Source organism: Eptesicus fuscus, chromosome 5 (genome assembly GCF_027574615.1).
Source record: "Eptesicus fuscus isolate TK198812 chromosome 5, DD_ASM_mEF_20220401, whole genome shotgun sequence".
Classification (NCBI taxonomy): Eukaryota; Metazoa; Chordata; class Mammalia; order Chiroptera; family Vespertilionidae; genus Eptesicus; species Eptesicus fuscus.
This window is the reverse complement of record NC_072477.1, coordinates 52,505,834-52,521,438: the sequence shown is the minus strand read 5'-3', so window position 1 is coordinate 52,521,438 and position 15,605 is coordinate 52,505,834. Positions and strand designations below refer to the sequence as shown.

Sequence of the window (15,605 nt, the reverse complement as noted above, 5' to 3'; positions counted from 1 at the left end):
TATTTATGGTATATAAAAGTCAATCCCCCTAAAAAATCTGTGTTCAGTTTTTGCTAAAAACTTGTAGAAGTCTATAGGATTCTGCTTGAAGAATGAAAGAGGGAATAGAGAGAAACCAAGATGGCGGCATAGGTGAAACACCTAACCTGCAGCCGGGCACAACAATTTCAAAGGCACAACTAGAGGTCAGAACGGACATCGTCCAGAACCACAGGAGAGCTGGCGGACTGAAATGCCCACAGCTGGGGGGAAGGAGAAGGCCACGGGGACAATCGGGGGAGCCGTAAAAGCCTGAGGTATGGAGAAACTGGCGGAGACACGAGCACGCGCGTCTGCGGGGAGGATGGAGCCGGAGAGGAAGGGGCGGCTGACGGCCTGGCCGGCGTTCACTGGCAGGAAGGAGATAAAGGCTCCGGAGTGTGCTAAGCGCCGGCTCCGACTGCACTGAGCGCCAGTTCCGGGCGAAACCCTGGGAAGCCAGGCGCAGGCTGGGGGAATGAATCTGGGCTGTGGGGCGCAGGCACAGAGGAGCGGGGGAAGGCAGAGCTCCAGAGGCGCGCACGGGAAGGGGCGCAAAGGACGGACTGTTGCCTGCGCCACTGAACTGCCCTAGCGGGAAGGAGACATAAGCTCAGGACCGTGCTGAACCCCAGTTCCGACTGCACTGAACCCCAATTCCGGGCGAAACCCTGGGAAGCCAGGCGCACGCTGGGGGAATGAATTTGGGCTGTGGTGGCGGAGGCACAGAGAAGCGGCGGCTCCAGACGCGCGCACTGGAAGGTGCGCAGAGGACGGACTTTTGCCTGCGCCACTGGGTGGCCCTGCTGGGAAGGAGACAGGGACGCCAGACTGCGCTGAGACCCAGTTCCAACTACACTGAAACCCAGTTCCAGGCGAGAATCTGGGAGTCCAGATTCATTAGGGGAGGGACTGGACTGTTTGGCAGTGGGCGAAACTCCAGGGTGCGTTTCTCTCAGAGGTGTTTGCAAGGAATACAGAGGGACACAGACGCAGGAGCCTCATAGGGCGGGGCTGACAGGAAGCCAACGTTGTAGGCTCCACCCTGTAGCTCCGCCCCAGCCAAGCTGAGCAGAAGCTTTTTCCTGCTGAGTGCCTCAGGTAGTGGCTGACCCACACTACATTGGAGACCCAGAAACGAGGGCATCTAGTGGTTGGTGGGAGATGACACCAGATTTCAATCACTTGCATAAGGGAGGCATTCTAGAGGCAGACTCAGTGAGCGCCAAGGCATTGCTGCATCAAGACCCGGCCCACAAACATGTCTCCTGCACAGCAACTCTTCCTATATAGACAAAGAGGGTCCTCACGGCCAATTGGCCTGGAGGACAATTCCTCCCAGTGACACCAACAACAATCAAGACTTAACTTTACAAAGGAGGACCAAGATGGAGACATAGGGCGGCAGCCTGATCGTTGCCTACCACAACAATATTGAGACTACGATGGGAGAGCAGAGCAGACACCAGCCAGAAAGACCGGGGGGCTGGCTGAGCAGATGCTCTACAACTAGAATAAAAGAGAGGGGTACGCAGGATGATGCTGATGCCAGTGACCCAAAGTCCACACTTTAAGAACTATGGCTCAGGCGACACAATGGTGGCCTGGAACGTGCTCGGCGCAGTTCCCCCGGCGGTCTCCGGCTGAGGGGACGGCTCCACTCGCTGCCGAGCACGGACAGACGAGCCCCTGGGAGACATGGGGAGGGAGACTCCGTGCTTGCTGACCTCCGAGTCCTTCAAGAATCTCAATGCCCCGAAGTGGCCAGGTGCGCACGCTCAGCGACTGGCCACCGTTGCAGACCCAAGAGCCGACGCAGCGACACCGGACCAGCCCACCGCCGGGCACCGGGCACACCAGAGCCTTGCCGAGCCCGCCGCCCAACGAGTTCTGCGGCAGCCGCCCTGGAGCTCTGAGAAAATGACCGAAGGAATTGCTGAGAGGGAATTGACCAACAGGAATTGGGATCAAGAAGACGAAACCCCGCTGAGACCCGAGTCCAGGCGAGCCTGCGAGCCTCTGGGCTCAGATGTGGTCACACGCCTCTGGGTCTAGGTGAGGCCTCACGCCCCTGGGTTTGGGTGAGGCCACGCGCCCCTGGGTCCAGGTGAAGCTGGATTCCGGGTTCGGGTGAGGCCATGTGCCCCTGGGTCCGGGCGAATCTGAACCCTGGGTCCGGGTGAGGCCGTGGGCCCCTGGATCCGGGTAAGGCTGGGTCCCGAGTACGGGTGAGGCCGTGAGCCCCTGGATCCGGGTGAGACCACGCGACCAGGAGTCTGAGAGAGGTAACGCGCCCCTGGGTCCGGGTGGCTTCGTGCACCTAGGTCCAGGTGAGGCCACGTGCCCCTGGGTCTGAGAGAGGCCACGCACCCCTAGGTCCGGGCGAGACCATGTGTCCCTGGATCCGGGTGGGGCCTCGTGCACCTAGGCCCGGGTGGGGCCGCGTGCCCCTGGGTCTGGGGGAGGCCAGGCGTCCCTGGGTCCGGGTGAGACCGTGTGTCCCTGGATCCGGGTGAGGCCTCGTGCACCTAGACCCGGGTGAGCCCAAGTGGCCCTGGGTCTGGGAGAGGCCAGGCGTCCCTGGATCCGGGTGAGACCATGTGTCCCTGGATCCGGGTGTGGCCTCGTGCACCTAGGCCCGGGTGAGCCCAAGTGGCCCTGGGTCTGGGAGAGGCCAAGCGTCCCTGGGTCCGGGTGAGACCATGTGTCCCAGGATCCGGGTGAGGCCTCGTGCACCTAGGCCCGGGTGAGCCCAAGTGGCCCTGGGTCTGGGAGAGGCCAAGCGTCCCTGGGTCCGGGTGAGACCATGTGTCCCAGGATCCGGGTGAGGCCTCGTGCACCTAGGCCCGGGTGAGCCCAAGTGGCCCTGGGTCTGGGAGCGGCCAAGCGTCCCTGGATCCGGGTGAGACCATGTGTCCCTGGATCCGGGTGAGGCCTCGTGCACCTAGGCCCGGGTGAGCCCAAGTGGCCCTGGGTCTGGGAGAGGCCAAGCGTCCCTGGGTCCGGGTGAGACCATGTGTCCCAGGATCCGGGTGAGGCCTCGTGCACCTAGGCCCGGGTGAGCCCAAGTGGCCCTGGGTCTGGGAGAGGCCAAGCGTCCCTGGATCCGGGTGAGACCATGTGTCCCTGGATCCGGGTGAGGCCTCGTGCACCTAGGCCCGGGTGAGCCCAAGTGGCCCTGGGTCTGGGAGAGGCCAAGCGTCCCTGGGTCCGGGTGAGACCATGTGTCCCAGGATCCGGGTGAGGCCTCGTGCACCTAGGCCTGGGTGAGCCCAAGTGGCCCTGGGTCTGGGAGAGGCCAAGCGTCCCTGGGTCCGGGTGAGACCATGTGTCCCTGGATCCGGGTGAGGCCTCGTGCACCTAGGCCCGGGTGAGCCCAAGTGGCCCTGGGTCTGGGAGAGGCCAAGCATCCCTGGGTCCGGGTGAGACCATGAGTCCCTGGATCCGGGTGAGGCCTCGTGCACCTAGGCCCGGGTGAGCCCAAGTGGCCCTGGGTCTGGGAGAGGCCAAGCATCCCTGGGTCCGGGTGAGACCATGCGTCCCTGGATCCGGGTGAGGCCTCGTACACCTAGGCCCGGGTGAGCCCAAGTGGCCCTGGGTCTGGGAGAGGCCAAGCGTCCCTGGGTCCGGGTGAGACCATGCGTCCCTGGATCCGGGTGAGGCCTCGTGCACCTAGGCCCGGGTGAGCCCAAGTGGCCCTGGGTCTGGGAGAGGCCAAGCATCCCTGGGTCCGGGTGAGACCATGTGTCCCTGGATCCGGGTGAGGCCTCGTACACCTAGGCCCGGGTGAGCCCAAGTGGCCCTGGGTCTGGGAGAGGCCAAGCGTCCCTGGGTCCGGGTGCAACCATGTGTCCCTGGATCCGGATGAGGCCTCGTGCACCTAGGCCCGGGTGAGGCCACGTGCCCCTGGGTCTGGGAGAGGCTAAGCGTCCCTGGGTCCGGGAGAGACCATGCGTCCCTGGATCCGGATGAGGCCTCGTGCACCTAGGCCCAGGTGAGCCCAAGTGGCCCTGGGTCTGGGAGAGGCCAAGCGTCCCTGGGTCCGGGAGAGACCATGTGTCCCTGGAACCAGGTGAGGCCTTGTGCAACTAAGCCCGGGTGAGGCCACGTGCCCCTGGGTCTGGGAGAGGCCAAGCGTCCCTGGGTACGGGTGAAGCCAGATCCTGGGTCCGGGTGAGGCCGTGCGCCCCTGGATCCATCCGGGTGAGGCTGGGTCCCAGGCCCGGGTGAGACCACGCGCCCCTTGGTTATGGGTGAGGCCACGTGCCCCTTAGTCCGGGTGACGCCGTGCCCCTGGGTTCGGCCGAGACCAAACCAGAGGGAGTCGGACCTCCATTACCACCATTTGTCCACCATCCAGAGCTGAGGGGTCAGTACTGACATGTACACATAAGGAACTACTGGACATCGAAATTGGGTCTCAAAAGAACTGTTGGTCCAGGGGGAAGCTCGCTACAGATTGATTCATTTGCCTGTCAGCATAACTATTATTGCTCGTCTCACATTCAGTTCTTATTAGTATATATCTAGTGACATATGATCTCGCTCATCTAGGGGAAATGATGAACAACATAGACTGAGGAACAAGAACAGAACCAGAAGCAAGGAGGCATCGATCGGACTATCGGGCCTCAGAGGGAGGATAGGGGAGGGTAGGGGGAGGGTGGGGGGAGGGGGAGAGTTCAACCAAAGGACCTGTATGCATGCATATAAGCCTATCCAACGGTTAAGTTCAACAGGGGATTGGGGCATGCGTGGGGAGAGGGGTGGGATGGGAATGGGGGGATGAGGACAAATATGTGACACCTTAATCAATAAAGAAATTTAAAAAAAAGAAAAAAAAAAAAAAGAAAGAGGGAATAGAATAGAAGCTGTGAAAGAATTTTATGATTGATTCAAGAAAGAGAACACTTTTGGTCAAAAACAAAGGATGGTGGCAGTGGAAATGAAGCAGGTAGACTGTAACTGAGTTCTTCATAGAATAGAGTAATGCCAAATGTTGACCTTTGCCAAGAAGTTTACTTGCTCTTCCAAGAGTCTTGCTCTCTAACACCTCAAAAACTTGGTTTCCATCCTAATTTCTTATCTAGGGTCCCAGCCTCTTAGGGAATTGCCAGCATATGTAGTAATTTATGATTTGCTTCATTACTTTATTAAATGTTTTACAAAGAAGGAAGCATATTACTTTGTTGAATTTACAACCATGGTTTTTAGATATAAGATCTAAAATTTAGTGTTCTTTACTGGAAAATATTAAATAAGAAAAGTATGTCTTTTAAAATGGGACACATGGACTCAAAATATATACATATTGTTACTTTATTTAATTGGTTCCATTCAGAAAAGCAGGCACTTAAGAGATTCTATATATAAAAGATTAAATAAGGAAAGTCTTTTTAATCTCTATATTAATTTATTCATTAATTCTTTTTAAAAATTTTTTAAAATTTCTTTATTGATTAAGGTATTACATATGTGTCCTTATCCCCCCTTACCCTCCCACCCCCCCACTCATGCCCTCACCCCCCTGTTGTCTGTGTCCATTGTTTAGGCTTATATGCATGCATACAAGTCCTTTGATCTCTCCCCCTTACCCCCACCCTCCCCTTCCTTCCCTCTGAGGTTTGATGGTCTGATTGATCATTAACTCTTAATCTTATTGATAGGAATAGATCAGATTAACATATTAGAAAATTATGCAAGAATAAAAGTGTTTCTACCACTTAATTATTGGTAAACTTTCTCTTATACCTACCATTTTAATCTTGTCAATTGTGGAACTAGCTTCTCTAAAACTGTTAAATTGGTATAGATAGACTAGAAATGGGAAGGAAAGAAAATATTTGGCAATGATGGTTTAGATGCATTTTATTTTTTTTATTTTTATTTTTTAAAATATATTTTATTGATTTTTTACAGAGAGGAAGGGAGAGGGATAGAGAGCTAGAAACATCAATGAGAGAGAAACATCGACGAGCTGCCTCCTGCACACCCCTTACCGGGGATGTGCCCGCAACCAATGTACATGCCCTTGACCGGAATCGAACCCGGGACCCTTCAGTCCGCAGACCGACGCTCTATCCACTGAGCCAAACCGGTTTCGGCTAGATGCATTTTAATAGAAATGTTTTCTCTCGTAATCACTGTATTTTTTAAATATATTTTTATTGACTTCAGAGAAGAAGGGAGAGGGAGAGAAAGATAGAAACATCAATAATGAAAGAGAATCATTGATTAGCTGCCTCCTGCACACCCCATACTGGGGATGAAACCCACAACCTGAGCATGTGCCTTGACTTGGAATGGAACCATGACCTCCTGGTTTCTAGGTAAAGGCTCAACCATTAAACCACGTTGGTCCAGCATTGTAATCACTGTATTTTAACTATGATGTATTTTCTTGTGATAAATAGTTTTTCAGATTTTGATCTATGTGTATACTTTCTGTATTAAGTTTATTTTCTGTATGTAATTTCTTTTTTTATGCTTGCTTTGATCTTATGGCTGAAGCTTTGGAAAGATTATTATTCCTGTCATATTTCTGTTTGTATAGCCATTGTCTTCAGCAGAAAGGAGTCATTGATGCCTAAAGATGACTCTTGCCTTTGTCAGTGCCAGCCACGACCTTCCATTCATAGTCTGGATATGTTAACAATAAAACTATAGAACTCTGAGTATAAAAACCTAGCCAGACCCTTGTTATTCTTCAGCACCCTTGAAGCTCCCTGCAATGTCCAGTATTATTGGAATGTAGCCTTCTTTAGCTGTGGCTTAATTAATTACCATTTTATTTAATTAATCTTTGCTCTTCCTTCATGCTGTGGAAGTAATTAATGTCACTTGATGAAAATTGAGTATGTGTTTTCACAAAATTTTATGCACCTCTTTTGAAATTTGTCAGATGTTTTCTGTAGCAGGCACCCATCTTTTCTATATTCTCGTTTAGAAATGTATTTGAAATAATACAAAGGCCTCATATTTATTAATTACTTGATATACTAGTAAAACAATTCAGTCCTAAACTGAATAAGTTATGGTCTGATTATTTTCATTAGGATGGGATCATCAAAATAAATTTCCATTGTTATAAATATTTAATGAAAGTGTGATTTTTCCCACTTCAGTCCTACCATTCTGTTTCTATCTCATTGAATTTGACTACTCTCGAGACCTCATGTAAGTGGAATCATACAGTATTTGTCCTTTTGTGATTGGCTTATTTAACATAATGCTCTCAGATTCATCCATTTTTAGCATATGTAAGAATTTTTTTTCTTTTAAGGCTGAATAATATTCCATTGTAAGTATATACCACATTTTGTTTAACCCATTTGATAGAGAATTTGAATATTGTAAATAATGCTGCCCTGAACAGGGGGTACAAATATTTGAGACCTTGCTTTCCCAGTAGCCAATTTACTTTTATATTTTATGTTGGTCATCTATACTAATAAAAGAGTAATACGCTAATTAGACTGGACATCCTCCGGACGTCCTTCCAGACAAAGCCACAGTGGCAGGGGCTGAGGCAGAGGTGGTTAGGGGCAATCAGGCCAGCAGGGGAGGACAGTTAGGAGGCAATCAGGCTGGCAGGGGAGGGCAGGTAGGGGGTGATCAGGCCAGCAGGGTAAGGCAGTTAGGGGTGATCAGGTAGGCATGCAGGCGAGAGGTTAGGAGCCAGCAGTCCCAGATTGGGAGAGGGATGTCTGACTGTGGGTTTACGGGATCGGGCCTAAACCAGCAGGTGGACATCCCCCGAGGGGTCCTGGATTGGAGAGAGTGCAGGCCAGGCTGAGGGGACCCCCCCTCACCCCCTGTGCATGAATTTTATGCACCAGGCCTCCAGTTTAGTATAAAATTTTTTTTTTTACCTCATGTAGAAAAATAATTGCAAATGGTAAGTATTTAAAAAGAAAGTTTTATATAAGTGGATTTTGTAGGTTAATACTAGCCTTTGTCTTGAATCAGGTCTCATGGGAATTGTATCTACTGTTCTAGTGTTGGTTGTGAAGAAAATGCTTGGAAAATAGCCCATAGAGAGAGATGGTAACAAAGTATGTTTCAGTAAGATAGAATTGTAAATGTAGAATTTTGATAATAATTCTCAAAGAATGAACATAACATTTCTAGTTTTGTGTATAAATCTCTGTGTTTTCAAAACTTTGGTTTCACTTGAAATTGAGCCTAGAGTGTGGTCTTTAGTTAGGTTTATCTACTGTTTTTAAAAACTTTAAAAATATATATTAATCATTTATCTACTGTTTTTAAAAACTTTAAAAATATATATTAATCAGTTAATATAAGAAATTCAGATTCATCAAAAGAATTAGGGTCCTACTAATTAGTAATTAGTAGATTTTACTTTGGAAACTGACTTCTTTTCCCTGCTTTTTGTCACTTAACCCTTCAATTGGTAATTCAGTTTCTCTAAAAGAGCTTTGGGAATGCTGGCCAGTTACTGGAGAATTTGGGGCATTTAACTTACTACACATCACATTCTCATTTAAATTACAGAAGACTTAAAAGGAATTTTTTTTTTAAGAAAAAGAGGTTCTAAAATTAGTGGAATGTTTCTTTTTAACATCTAGAGTTTTCTCATGCAAGAATGAAACGAAAAAAGTCAACTATTTGTATTTTATCATAAAAAGAAGCTCAGAGGGGTTGGTAAAGTATACCCTGTTAGGTGTCAAGGATGAAAAAGACTGGTCTTCAAAACAGAAAAGGGAGAGATGGCTGGATTGAGAGATCTCCATCTCCTTCAAATTTTTCTGGGGACTGATTAGAAGGTGAAAATAATGGAACCAAAGCTTCAGAAGGTACATTAAGGAATACAATGAATTGTTTTGTTGTTAATGGTTACCAGTCCTTCTCACTTTGACTTTTCCTGTGCACTTTTCATAAGCGTGGATATATTTATTTGGATTCAGATTTAGAAAAAATTTTTCTAGGATGAGTTGTCATGTCATTTTGATTAGCTTTGATGTAACTAATGTTGATTTGATATGGCTTGATTTAGTTTGCTGTCTTTAAGAATATCTAATCAATGCTCTGATAGAAACCAGTTTTATTAACTTGAACAGTTATTTAACTTGCTTCATTTTCTAAGTTTTATCCTTAAGAACGGAATTCTTTATATTTTCATGAGGCAGTATTAAACTGTAGAAACCTGTGAGGGTTCATCTACTCTTAGAAGTAGCAATGGATGGGGATAAAGATGGAGAGGCCCAAATTATGCCCTAGTCTAAAGTCTCCAAAGATGTATTTTGGTATGGAAATTCTGCAGTATATATAGAGCATTTTATGAAGCAGTGATGAAGATGCTCTGACAGAATTTATTTTCTACTGGTTTCTGAGACAAAGATTGATATACAGCCAGTTTCAGGCAAATACATACGCAGCTCGCTGAATTGTACTCTTCTGTTATACCAAAGAAACATCCATCATAGTATCCTTTTGGATTTATATCTTTCACTTTCTTCTCTCCATAGGTATGGATGAACGAGGAAGTACACCATCTTGGGGAACAAGTGGTCAACCAAGCCCCTCTTATGACTCATCTAGAGTAAGTGTGTTCATCAACCCTTGATTAAAACTGTAAAGATAATTTGCCGAATAAGTTCTTTCATATACGAACTCTCATTTTTTAAAGAGAAATGAAGATTAACTTACATTCATTGGAATATTGAATATCCAGTACCTTCATAGTAGGTTTAATTTTCTATTAACTATCATATATTGATACTTTATTTTATCTCCTAAAATGAAGAAAATATTCCTGGTGTAAATTCTACACCTAGACTACTTATAATACTCTACTAAAATTGGAAGAGCTTGGAATGCCTCACTAAATATTCTCCATACATGGCCATTTTTCTTCATGTATTGTTTATTTGTTTTGAGAGATGGCACTAGCTTTCCAAGTACCAGCTTCTAGTCTCCTGTCTTCCATACTTGCTCCAGTAGTCATCAGCTGTTTATATAAGGGATGCTATAGCCCTGTCTCTTAGAAGCATATCAAAACACATATAACGGATGGCATTTCTTGGTTGGCAGTTAAGAGAAAATAGGACCAAGCTAATGTTCTACACAATGAAAGGTCAGTAGGTTAGAGGTTCTCCCAGCAATGAGCAAACAACAACAAAAATCCCATGAAACTTTAAAATATTAAATTGAGAGATTGAAAATTGGACCAAAGAATTGGCAATAAAATTAAACGCTGCTGTATTCCCAGACTCCCTGACAAATTGGTGAGGTTAAGACATACCTTCCCCAAAAGGTCATACTTTGAATTAATGAACATTTGTTTCTCTCAGAATTAACCAAGAGAAGATAGACAAGCATAAAATTTAAGGGCTCTTAACCCTAGAAGCAAATTGGCTTTAAGTGGAAAGAAAACTGAATTATGTTATTGGAGTTCATAGTCTCCATATGAGTTAAATTGTTTGGCATTGAAAAATGCTGACTTAAAACACTAAAGTATGTAGTTTTGCTATTACATTGCTGTAGCTATGTTTAATTTATTTTAAATACTTTGGGAAGAACTAGGATAGTCATTTGTAGTACAAAAAGATGTAGAGAGTGACTGTTAAAAGTTATAGTATTTCCTTTTCAGGAATCAGTGATGAGAAAGCTGGGTTGTAGTGTAAAAAGCACTGTCCTCTCTATCACAAGACTTGGATTTACTGTTGACTTTACTATGCACTTGACATTTAGTCTTGGACACCTTATTTGATTTGGGGATAGTTCAATGAGTTGATGTTTAAATTTCTTTCCAGGTTTAAAGGTTTTTGATTCTTTGAATAATATTGTGAATAGGAAAGGCTGGTTTCCTGTTTAGATTTTGAAGTAGGGATTTCATAGTGTAGAACATAATACTATTCATTAATACTGGATTATATTTTTCTTTTGAATTAAATTTATTGGGTGACACTGGTTAATAAAATTATATAGGTTTCAAGTATACAAATGTATGATTACTTTCTTTCAGAGGCTTGAGTTACTGTGTGATAACATGTTATTTCTTAAAATGTATTGAATGGTGCCATTGTACTTTATATTTACTTTCCTTTCAAGTTTTCAATATTTTTCTAATTGAGTACTAAGTAGGATTTTAGGAGAGGAGAACATGATAATGTATCTAAGCATTTACTAATATATGTTCATGATCCTGCAATAAAGTCCTCCAGAGATGGACTGCAAAGCAAATCTTGCTTTTCTTGTTGTCATTAGATATGTAGGTCAAATGTGAAATGCCACTTTCACTCTTCATTTATTTTTTTGAGTGTATATTGTGTGTAGTGAGAAGTTAAATTTTTTTTATAGTGAACTAGTTTTCTATTTTAAAAATAAGATTAATCTCTAGATATTCCCAGTCTGCCATACAGATATATAGCTATATATTTATATCTATCTATCTATATCTATCTATCTATCTATCTAGCTAGCTAGCTAGCTAGCTATATCTATATTCCTACCTGTCTACTGAAAGGTCAGATAAATAAGTGATTTAATGTTAACTCTTTTTAAGTTTTTTTCCCATTGAAATCCTCATTCACTAACTTTTCTCCTATGCCAGTCATGATTTTGAGCCTAAAATGATTTAGTGGGCTAGTTAAGAAGTTATGTTTTATTTATAGTTTCAAACCATTTATTTTTACCCTGAGCTCTTCTCACCAGCATAGACATTTGTGGGTGTCTTTGAAACTTTCCACAGAAGTTATTTATAGGAAAATTATCAACTTTTGGAGTTTTATTATTAAACATCATTCACTATCTTGACCATTTTTTTCCATAAGGTAAAGATGGATATAATTTTGTAAATAAGAATCTCCGTTAACCAAAGTACATCATTCTCCTGAGTATTTTAGTGTGTTGAGTTTCTTAAAATTCAGAAATAAGTATTGATGTTGGCTAAAAACTACTTTGACACATTTTATTGAAAGTATTAACAAGTCAATTTAAACTTTAAAGAAATATGAATGAAATTTCTGTAGATGTTATCATATCTACACTAATAAAAGAGAAACATGCAAATTGACCATCACTCCTCTACGCCCACCAGCCAATCAGGAGTGAGTATGCAAATTAACCAACAAAGATGGCAGTGGCCACGGAGCTGGAGCGAGCAGGAGGTTTGGGTTGCCCCCAGCAATGGAGGAAGCCAAGCTTCCTGCCCACCCTGGCCGGCCCTGGCCTCCGCTCAAGGCTACAAAGTTTCAATTATAGAAGATAAATAAATCCCAGATACCTGCTTCCAGCCAGCCCTGGCCTTTGCTCAAGGAGGCACTGAAAAAAAAAAATAGAAAGAAAGGAGGGGCTGGGAGCCTGGATCACCGGGGGGCATGGCAAGCCTGAAAACAGCCCTCAGCCCCTCACTCAGGCTGGCCATACCCCCATGGGGTGAGGGTCCCCACTGGGGGGCTTGACCAGCCTGCAAACAGCTATCAGCACCTCACCCAGGCTGGCCAGGCACCCCAGTGGGGACCCCCACCCTGAAGGCGGTGTGGCCAGCTTGAAAATAGCCCTCAGCCCCTCACCCAGCTGGCCACGCCCCCCCAGTGGGGACCCTCACCCATGGGGGCATGGCTGGCCTGCAAACCACCACAGGCCACTTGCCCAGGCTGCCCCATGCCCCAAGGGAACCCCCACCCTGATCCAGCACACCCTTCAGGGCAAACCAGCTGGCCCCCACCCATGCACCAGGCCTCTATACTACTAAAAGGGTAATATGCTAATTAGACTGAGAGACCTTCCAGGAGACCTTCCGGACATTCTTCTGGACAAAGCCATGGTGGCGGGGCCGAGGTAGAGGTGGTTAGAGGCCAAGAGGTGAGGGCAGTTATGGGTGATCAGGCCAGGATGGGATGGCAGTTGTGGGTGATCAGGCTGTTGGGGGGCGGGGCTGTTGGGGGTAAGCAGACCAGCAGGGGGGCCAGTTGGGGGCAAGCAGGCCGTCAGTGTGGGTCTGTTGGAGGTGATCAGGACAGCGGGGGGGGATAGTTTGGAGAGAGGAGGCCAGTAGGGGGGCAGTTGGGCTCGAGCAGGCCAGTGGGGAGGGAAGGTGGGGGCGAGCAGGCCAGCCGGGGGGGCAGTTGGGAGTGAGCAGGCTGGCAGGGGGGCATTTGGGGGTGAGCAGGCCAGTGACGGGGGGCAGTTGGGGGCAAGCAGGTCGGCAGGCAGAGTGGTTAGGGGAAATCAGGCAGGCAGGCAGGCAAACGGTTAGGAGCCAGCATCCCGGATTGCCAGAGGGATGTCTGACTGCCCATTTAGGCCTGATCCCTGTAAACCGGCAGTAGGACATCCTTCAAGGGGTCCCAGATTGGAGAGGGTGCAGGCCAGGCTGAGGGAATTTCATGCACTGGGCCTCTAGTTGTATAAATAAAACATTTCTATCATAGCAAATTGAACCATTTAAAAAATAACTTTACATTAATAATAGAAAACATTTATTCCTATCTAATAAAAGAGTAATATGCAAATTGACCGTCACTCCAAGACACAAGATGGCCGCCCCCATGTGGTCAAAGATGTCTGCCCCCGCCCTAGCCAGTTTGGCTCACTGGATAGAGCGTCAGACTGGGGACTGAAGGGTCCCAGATTCGATTCCGGTCAAGGGCATGTACCTTGGTTGCTGGCACATCCCCAGTGGGTGGTGTGCAGGAGACAGCTGATTGATGTTTCTCTCTCATCAATGTTTCTAACCCTCTATCCCTCCCCCTTCCTCTCTGTAAAAAAATCAATAAAATATATATTTAAAAAAAAAAGATGTCTGCCCCCATGTGGACACAAGATGGCCGCCACAAGATGGCTTTCAGGGGAGGGCAGTTGTGGGCAGTTAGGGGTGACCAGGCCAGCACAGTTGGGCAGTTGGGGGTGACCAGGTTGGCAGATGAGGGCAGTTGTTGGGGACCAGGCCAGCAAGGGAGGGGAGTTGGGGGGGGTCCCAAGCCTGCAGGGGAGGGCAGTTGGGGGAACCATGTCTGCAGGGGAGGGCAGTTGTGGGCGATCAGGCAACCAGGGAGGGCAGTTAGGGGTGACCGGGCCGGCAGAGAAGGGCAGTTGGGGGATACTAGGCCAGCAGGGGAGGGCAGTTGTGGGTGACTAGGCCTGCAGGGGAGGGCAGTTCGGGGGGACCAGGTCTGCAGGGGAGGGCAGTTGGGGTGGCAGGCCTGCAGGGAGGGCAGTTAGGGGTGATCAGGCCAGCAGGGGAGGGCAGTTAGAGATGACCGGGCCAGCAGGGGAGGGCAGTTGGGGGAACCATGCCTGCAGGGGAGGGCAGTTGGGGGTGACCAGTTCTGCAGGGGAGGACCGTTAGGGGCGACCAGATTGACAGGGGAGAGAAGTTAGGGGTAACCAGGCCGGCTAGGGAGGGCAGTTAGGGGCAATCGGGCCGGCTGGGGAGCAGTTAGGTGTCGATTAGGCTGGCAGAGGAGTGGTTAGGGGGTGATCAGGCTGGCAGGCAGAAGCGGTTAGGGGCAATCAGGCAGAGCCAGGTGAGCGGTTGGGAGCCAGCAGTCCTGAATTGTGAGAGGAATGCCTGACTGGACATCCCTCAAGAGGTCCCAGATTGGAGAGGGTGCAGTCTGGGCTGAGGGACACCACCACCCCCAACCCCCGTGCATGAATTTTGTGCACCAGGCCTCTAGTTTTGTAATATTTGAAAACACTTTACACAACAGAAGTAAAGAGGCCACATTAGAAGATACTTTAATACACGTGAATAAACTCAAAATGGATAAAAGACTTAAATGTGAGTCATGAAACCATAAAAGTCCTACAAGAAAATGTGGGCAGCAAATTATCAGACATCTCATGTAGCAGAATTTTCACCAATACATTACCTAGAGTAAGAGAAACAAAGGAAATAATAAACAAATGGGACTACATCAAACTAAAAAGATACTGCACAGCAAAAGAAACCAGCATCAAATGAAAAGGGAACCCACTGTATAGGAGAACATTTGCTAATGATATATCTGATAAGGGTTTAATTTTCAAATATATAAAGTACTCATACAACTCAACAAAAGGGAGACAAACAATCCAATTAAAAAATGACAGAGGACCTAAACAGATACTTCTCGAAAGAGGAAATACAGATAGACAATAGACATGAAAAAATGCCCAAAGTCACTAATCATCAGAGAGATACAAATTAAAACAACAATGAGGTACCACCTCACACCTACCAGAAAGGCTATCATCAATAGATCAAGAAACAACAAGTGCTGGCGAGGATGTGGAGGAAAAAGAAACCCTAGTACACTGCTTGTGGGAATGCGGACAGTACTGCCACTATGGAAAACAGTATGGAATTTCCTCAAAAAAAAATTAAAAATGGAACTGCTGTTTGACTTAGTGATCCCACTTCTAGGAATATATACTGAGAATCCTGAAACACCAATCAGAAAGAATGTATGCACCCCTATGTTCATAACTGCATTATTTACATTAGCCAAGATCTGGAAACAACCCAAGTGCCCATCAGTAGATGAGTGTATAAAAAAGCTGTGGTACATTTACACCATGGAATACTCTGCAGCTGTAAAAAAAAGAAGGATATCTTAACCTTTGAGACAGCATGAAGG

The 15,605-nt window shown here is 46.9% G+C and overlaps 1 protein-coding gene across 4 annotated transcripts in view; it reads left to right on the top strand.

Annotated features, from left to right (window-relative positions):
- Nucleotides 1-15,605, top strand: part of TCF12 (transcription factor 12) — a 386,352-nt gene that overhangs the window by 131,116 nt on the left and 239,631 nt on the right. For all 4 annotated transcript variants that reach the window (XM_054716203.1, XM_054716202.1, XM_054716201.1 and 1 more), the window contains exon 4: nucleotides 9,507-9,580. In XM_054716203.1, the coding sequence (XP_054572178.1) occupies nucleotides 9,507-9,580 (74 nt within the window). The remainder of the gene's footprint in view (nucleotides 1-9,506; nucleotides 9,581-15,605) is intronic.